General features: G+C 34.6%; 2 protein-coding genes across 2 annotated transcripts; one reads left to right on the top strand and one right to left on the bottom strand.

Moving 5' to 3' along the window:
* On the bottom strand, nt 1-1,221 carry LOC109127429. Its single transcript, XM_019232096.1, has 3 exons — nt 1,038-1,221; nt 152-593; nt 1-52 (listed from the first exon to the last, which is right to left on the bottom strand). The coding sequence occupies exons 1-3, from the start codon at nt 1,219-1,221 to the stop codon at nt 1-3; spliced, it is 678 nt and encodes a 225-aa protein (XP_019087641.1).
* On the top strand, nt 6,140-7,595 carry LOC109127428 (putative F-box protein At1g53360). Its single transcript, XM_019232095.1, has 2 exons — nt 6,140-6,642; nt 7,004-7,595. Exons 1-2 carry the CDS (start codon nt 6,140-6,142, stop codon nt 7,593-7,595), a joined length of 1,095 nt encoding a protein of 364 aa, XP_019087640.1.

The raw sequence follows: 7,840 nt of genomic DNA, 5'->3' as shown, positions 1-7,840 counted from the left end.
TCATATCAAATCGTAACATGTAGAGTAGAACTCTAACTGAATAGACTCTGCACTGCACAGAGAAAAAGTACTGAATCTCAGCAAAATAATGTGCTGTGAAAATCAGCACAGTGGAATTTGAGAAAGANTGAGTTTGGTTTTAAAAACCCACTTGCATCCCTTCATCTCTTCTGTAGGCTCAACCAAATCCCAAGTGTGTAACATGTGAATGATATTAATCTCACCGTGAGCTGCATCGTTCCAACCAGGATGTTGTAGAGCTTCTGCAATATTCTTTGGTTCTACAGGAGCAAATCTTGATGTGAGGAGAACATACCTAGTGTTAGGTTTATGTATTCCTGCTTTTGCTCGAGTAGTCATGGAATGCGTGTTGTTGTCGTTAGCTTGGTGCTCTTGTTGTTCTTGTTTCTCTTCTTGTTGTTCGGCTTCTGAATCAGAGTTATCTGTTTCATCATTTGCAGAACTGTCATTCTCACTGAGAATGTGATTATTGTCATGTTCGACTGACTGATTTGTGGCCTGATCATGCACTTGTTGAACAATTGTCTGACTTGACACATGAGAAGGATAAACCGGAGGAGGTGTTGACGGTTCTGCAGTGGAACTTGGATTTGGAGTTACTGAACCCGCTTGTCAAGCTTGTAGCAGAGGAGTTTGATATGCTGGAATTAGGGACTTGTACTGGTTGGTAAAAGGGAAGCAACTTTCATGAAATACTACATATCTTGATATGTAGACTTTACCCGTTGGAGGGTATAAACACCTATATCCTTTGTATTGTGTATGATACCCCAGAAACACACATTGTAGAGACCTTGGATCAAACTTGTGACTGGCCATTGGTCTGAGACATGGATAACAAGCAGAGCCAAACACCCTAAACATGTTGTAATTTGGCTTTTGATTAAACAGTAACTCGTAGAGACTACAATTTTTTAAAGTTGCAGATGGAAGCAGATTGGAGATGAAGCTTGCTGTGAAGAATGCTTCAACCTAGTGGTGGAGAGGAGTATGACTGTGAAACATCATCGATAAACCAAGCTCCACTAGATGTCGATGTTTCCTTTCAGCAATCCCATTTTGCTGAGGAGTGTAAGGACATGAGATCCTGTGAATGACTCCATGTTCTGACAGATGTTGTTTGAGAAGATTGCTTGTAAATTCACCACCTCCATCACTCTGAAAAACCTTGATCTTAGTCTTGAATTGATTCTCAACCATTGTTTGAAAAACTTTGAAGATTGCAAGAAACTCAGATTTTGCTTTCATAGGATAGAACCATGTGAATCGAGAGAAGATAGTTTGTATTGTTGAGCTTGATGGTGACGGTACTTGTGACATGAATGTTGTCCGGAAAAGGGTATGTAGTAGCCATTGACGGACCTGTGAAGGTTTACAATACTCTGATACCATGAAGATAAAACAAGATCTTGAGAAAACTTTGTTCTTTTATTATAAACTTAGGTTGTCTTACACTCTTGGAATACAATGTCTTATATAGAGGCAGAATGAACAATCTAGAATAGTGTGAGTTACTATAACAGCTGTGGAGAGCTAGTCATCATCCTTATCTTGCGAGACATCAAATTTGTTATGGAATAGAAGTGTTGCATATACAATCAATTTTATCTTCACTTGAGAGTGTTAACTAAGCTTCAATGGACTTCCTTCTTATTTGACTCATTTGTGGCCCAGTTCATATACAACTTAGGGGAGAATAAAAAAAAACCTAAAAGTACGGCTTTATATTACAAATCATGATTATAATATTATGAAAAGTAGTATTGACGTTTTGGGTAAACATCCGAATTTCTAAACTAAGACTTCAACTAATTCATTCGCTAACTTTGACCAGCCTAGTCCTGAAACATATAATAGTATATTTATATAGATATATAAATGATTCCAACACTAAAGTTAAAATAATTTCTACAGAAAGCAAAAGCACGTACACAAGATCATATCAAATCGTAACATGTAGAGTAGAACTCTAACTGAATAGACTCTGCACTGCACAGAGAAAAAGTACTGAATCTCAGCAAAATAATGTGCTGTGAAAATCAGCACAGTGGAATTTGAGAAAGAGAAAAAAAAAACTCAAGAGGAACTTCAAACAACAAACCTGCACGATTACTAGAGTGATGATGTTCTTGTACGTAACAGCAATTTTTTAGTCTGTAGGCTTCACCAGCATTATTAGACGGTCAGTTTACTCTTTCGAATAATTGGTATGACTTGTCAGCTAGTCCTATCAATCATCATAGTTAAAAGTTATATTTCTTATTTACTTTCATGTGAATTGTATTGCGGTAAAGCTACACAACTTTTCTACATGAAATTATCCTATTTCAAAAATGGATTGTTGTACGTTGTACCATACAAATTATGAAAATTGCCGTATTACAGTTAACCTATATTGTGACACGTGAGTTGCAAAATACAGAGCACAATTTATGAAAATAAACAATTTACTATTTATGGTACAATAATCGTTTTTAAAATATAATTTGTGTAATGCATTTAAGAGACAAAAAAAGGTAGAAGTCATATTTAGGTAGCAACAATTGGCGTAATCTACCAAAAACAACTCTATATCAAATTTAAATCTACCGAATACATAATTCTATAAAAGAGAACTTAGACATCCACAGGTTGAAAATCGTGTGTCTCGTCTATTCCAGTTGAGTCATCTAAACAAAAAAATCCTGTCCATTCGTACTAGGATTACATATTTCGTAGGATTATTAAACAAGTCCATTATGTCACTACCTATATATCAGTTCTTGTCTCTTTGTTATTATTTAATTTGTTTTATTTTTTTTATTGGGTTTTTGGAAAAAAGTACCGACAAGAAAATGAAGATTAGTCTAAGTTTGAGTTCGGTTTGCTAACATATTACTTGTCTAAATTTTGACCAAAAAAAAAAAAAAAAAAACCTAAAATCAAAAACGTTTGTCATAAAATTATATATGTCAACATCAGATTTCTCGCACCACAAAAATGAAACACTCTTTTATGATAATGCTCATTATTAACTAGAAGCCACTGAATTGATCAATCTGATGGTACAGCAAACAAAGAACCAAAATTTCAAATAGACTCAAATTCTCAAGGGAACCATATATCTTTTCTATATTGTTTTTATTAATAATATATAATATCAGGTGTTATCTGTAGTAGTATTAACAAAACTAGATAATGCAGAACCAAATATCATTTAAAATCTTCTTAAATAATCTTGAAAATGTTATTTTATTGTTGAAGCTTAAATTTAATATTCAGTCCATATTTCAGTTCAGTTTGGATTCAAAAACGTTTTAATATTCAAACTAAAACATAATATCATTTGGATGATTTGGTTTACTCGCTTTTTGTTCGTATTTGAACCTTAATTAACAAACGGCTTAATTAACAAGCTTTTAACATACTATGTATTAAGGTTCGTATTTGGACATTTTAACCACATTTGTTTCGGTTGTTCAAATATCAACATTTTAACAAACGGCTTGCCATATCACTGTTACTCTAATTTGATCGAAATATTATATTTTCCGAGGTTAATATTAGTATGATCCAAAGATTTATTTCATTTAAATTAAAAAAAAAAGTCAATAAGATGAATGGTTGATATATATTGTTGGATAATTCGACTAAAACCTCCATTGACATGGACTGTCGCAACTCGCAAAACATGATACTGTACTTGTCTGAAGAGGTTAACAACATCGAAATCTTGGGCATATAGATCTATCTGTAAAATCCATGTTCTCCATCTTAGCTCGTCAGTTTTGTCGGTGGTATATATGTTTACTACTTTTGTTATAAGTTTTAATTCCTTATTTAGTAGATTTTGATATTTTTTTTCTTTGTGTAATCTTCTATTTAAATCTATAAAACGGTGTAAAAAAACATATAATCTTGGATTATAGATTGACACTCAAAATTTTAATATATGTGTGTATATCGATGTGTATAGTTAGAAACGTATATGAATCATCTGTGATTGTGTTGATTTGGGTGATCTATTGTGTTTGGATGATGACAAAAACTGAAGTCTATTCATTTTTCATCTTTCGTCTTTAGGTAATTTCAATGCTAGGCAAAACTTAATCCACTTATCTTAGGAAAAACTGTGTTTCTAAAACTCGAGTACATTATTAGTATATAAAGACTTTCATTTACTTTGAATCTTTGGTCAATGGTAATTATTAGAGTTAGGTCTGACCATTTTTCCTGCATTGAAAATCAGTTAGGTGGAGTAATACGAGGTCAAAAAGGAACCTCGTTTATAAGAAAAGACCATCTCTAATGGTAAAAACCTTTGATGATTCTAAACAATATGAAACCTATATATTTTGCATTGCATCATTCAAAGTTAAGAATCTCTTTAGGATATTTTACTTTTTTTTGCTCCTCCAATGGTAAAACCTCATAAGGTTCTTAACAATAAATACTTTGATTAGTGTTTAATGTTTTGAGAGATGAAGACAAAAGAAAAAGAAAAAAAACAGAGAGGGAGAGAAAGAGAGAAAAGAATGTTTGCACCTCTTTTTTACTTTCGCTTAATCACTTGCCCACGAGCAGATATCATAGCAATGCTTTACGGATCCTGAAACATCTGACTCGCTTGAAGCTGGAATCCTTTGGGTTAGGGGAAATAGATAGTATTTTCATTTGTACACTCCAATTTGGCCATACATACTGCAGCAACGATTCAAACAAATAATGATCATTGTAAGTTGAGAATGAACAAATATATATGAAAGTAAAGAATTCCAAAGAAAGGAGACTGTTTCAGATATGTATCATACATACTAGTTCAATTCGATCGGTTCCCATATAAAAGTATTGAAGTGCAAATCCTATTGATTTAAAAAAGTAGATTCCCTTCTCATGTACCCAGACTCTACTAATCAGTCAGTTCCAACCAAAACACAATGTCGAAACAAGAAAAGCTCACCTTCTCATGAACATGGCAAATCTCACCGCCGGTAACGTATTTTATTCTAGACCGAGGCCTTGGGTGGGTTCTTTTTTTTTTTTCTTGATTTATTGAAAAATGTTCGATTCTTCTTCCATTTTTTTTTCTTAATTAATTGATTGTCTTTGTTCTGGTTTGATCCTATCTTAGAGCTTTCTTAGGTCTCTCTCTAGATTATTTCCTTCAATTGAAATTTCCCATGTTTTTGTATTGCTGATTTGATTGTTGTTCATATTAGTTCGATAGCTTAACTACTTCTGCTGGTTTGATTTTGGTTCTTGAGTCTTTTTGTTGTTGTTTCTATGTGCAATTTCCTGTTATGGCTTCCATCTAACATTTGATTTTGTGTGTGTGTTGTTTGGATTTAGGCAATGCTGGAACCAACAAGGCTGCATCAAGTGGCACATCTCTCAACACCAAAAGGGCTTGATGATGACACTGAGAACCTCCTTACTCGTAAGTGTCTTTATCTTTAATCATTTGCTTTTGGTGAATTGATTTTCCTAATGGCTATAAAGATTAGATAGTGGTAGTCTCAGGCTCTGTAATCTGGGAAAATGTGGTTCTATGTTTGTCCTGGAATCATAGAGTTTAGTTCTTTCTGTTGTATTACCTGAGTTTTAGCTATGAGGAACCAACCTTTTATGTATTGATATATTTTATCTTGATGATAGATAGAGCTTCATATATTGATTTATGCAATTGTGAAATCCAGATGAACGTGTGCCAACTGAGCTAAAGAAAGCCATTATGCAAGCTCGAACAGATAAAAACCTAACCCAGTCCCAACTTGCTCAGGTATTTTATTCTTCTCTCTTGTTAATGCTCTATCAACGTGTGCCAACTGAGCTAACCCAGTAATCTCCCTCCGGGCTTGTTCATGCTCTTAAGGTGAGTTTTTTTTTTTTAATTCACGATATGATTTGGGTGTTATGAGTCTTATGACTATATGGATAATGGGTTTTAGGGATTAATTTGATTATAAGAGAATTTTCCTTTTCTTTTCTATCCTTTTCTATGATTTTTTCCTTTTCACTTTCGTTCGTAGTAAGCTTGGAAAGTGATATATAATAGGGTTTGAAACATCTGCCTTGCGCCGTCAAAAGAAAGAAAGAAAGCAAAAAGAAAAAAACCAAAACATATGTCATGAAAAATCATATGGAACAACAGGAGGTAAGAGAATTCTCAGACCTAATCCCAGATGATCTTCTTATTGATATATTCTCTAGAGTCTCTGTAAAATCTTTAGGTAGGTGTCGTTGCGTATCCGAATTGTGGGAATACATACTTGGCCGTCCTGATTTTACAGAGCTTTTCCTGACTAGAGCTCCTCCACGGCTTTTGTTTGCCTTCAAAGCTAAGAAAGAGTTATATGTCTTCTCTTCGCCTCAACCTCAAAGTCCCGATGATGAGATATCTTGTCTTGTAGCCACCCCTTATAAGCGTTTTCCCAAATATTTTCCAACTGATATCTGTACCTCGCAATATGGATTGGTCTTCCTACAACATAGGCGAAGAAAAGCAGCGCAGGTGGTTTGTAACCCCTTGACGAGACATTGCATGACCTTACCCAAGTTGAAAGCGACGGGTGTTGAAAGAAGCTATTTTGGCTTTGATCCGACGAGCAAACAGTTCAAAGTGTTGTGTATGACACGGTCAAGTTATGTAACACACAATACTCATCGGATTTTGACACTGGAGAGTGGAAAACGCGTATGGAGGACGATCCAAGACCATTCTCCTCTAGATGATGATGAAATATGCATAAATGGCGTTTTGTATCACATAGCTATTTTTCCAATGGCAGGTCTTAAGATAGTTTGCTTCGACTTTAGGCGTGAGAAATTCGGCTTTATTAAATTAGATGAAGACATGTTCCCTGTTCCGAAGTTAACTTTGTTCAACTACAAAGGTAAATTAGGTGTACATCAGAATGAGTTGTTGGAATTAGAAAAAAATGGGTGGTGGGTTCTAGAAGATGCTGGAGAAGATAAATGGTTCAAACGTAAATGCATGCTGCCNATATGTAACACACAATACTCATCGAATTTTGACACTGGAGAGTGGAAAACGCGTATGGAGGACGATCCAAGACCCAATACCTGGCCATTCTCCTCTAGATGATGATGAAATATGCATAAATGGCGTTTTGTATTACATAGCTCTTTTTCCAATGCCAGTTCTTAAGATAGTTTGCTTCGACTTTAGGCGTGAGAAATTCGGCTTTATTAAATTAGATAAAGACATGTTCCCTGTTCCCAAGTTAACTTTGTTCAACTACAAAGGTAAATTAGGTGTACATCAGAATGAGATGATGGAATTAGAAAAAAATGTGTGGTGGGTTCTAGAAGATGTTGGAGAAGATAAATGGTTCAAACGTAAATGCATGCTGCCACCCGAAGTTACCAACATGATGTGTGTTGGAATGAAGGGTACCGGAGAGATTGTGTTTACGCCGTCGACGTGCTATCTATCAGACTCTTTCTACATTTTATTCTTCAATACCGAGAAGAACACGGTTAGAAGAATCTATATTCGACGATTTGAAGAGTTGAAGCATCATCGAACGAAAGTTTCCGTTCAGATCATTTTAGACTTTGTAGAGAGGATGTGAAATTTATCTAAGAGTGTGGTGTAGTCAATTATTTTGAAAATAATGATGGTAGTGTAGACTGTGTAGTCAATTATTTTCGTTGCTCCAGTGACCGTAGCATTTTTTGTTTCTTCTAGTGACCATTGTTGCTATTTGTTATAAGTAAACAACCATGGTCATTGAAGTATTTTTTTTTTTGGCGATTGTGATCACTTCCTCATAATATGATATTATTTTTTCACCGATTAATCACAAGAGCTACCGAA

The sequence above is a fragment of the Camelina sativa genome, chromosome 11 (assembly GCF_000633955.1).
Source record: "Camelina sativa cultivar DH55 chromosome 11, Cs, whole genome shotgun sequence".
In the NCBI taxonomy this organism is placed as follows: Eukaryota; Viridiplantae; Streptophyta; class Magnoliopsida; order Brassicales; family Brassicaceae; genus Camelina; species Camelina sativa.
Note: the sequence above shows the minus strand (reverse complement) of the source record. Positions and strands in the feature narration are given on the sequence as shown.

Excerpts from the sequence above, each read along its gene's own strand:
- LOC109127429 (XM_019232096.1), bottom strand. The coding sequence starts at position 1,221 with ATGGTTGAGAATCAATTCAAGACTAAGATCAAGGTTTTTCAGAGTGAT. Across the intron at positions 594-1,037 it reads TCGACATCTAGTGGAGCTTG|AACCGTCAACACCTCCTCCG; the intron begins GTTTATCGATGA and ends GTTCCACTGCAG. Across the intron at positions 53-151 it reads GAAGAGATGAAGGGATGCAA|TGCAGAGTCTATTCAGTTAG; the intron begins GTGGGTTTTTAA and ends TTCTCTGTGCAG.
- LOC109127428 (XM_019232095.1), top strand. The coding sequence starts at position 6,140 with ATGGAACAACAGGAGGTAAGAGAATTCTCAGACCTAATCCCAGATGAT.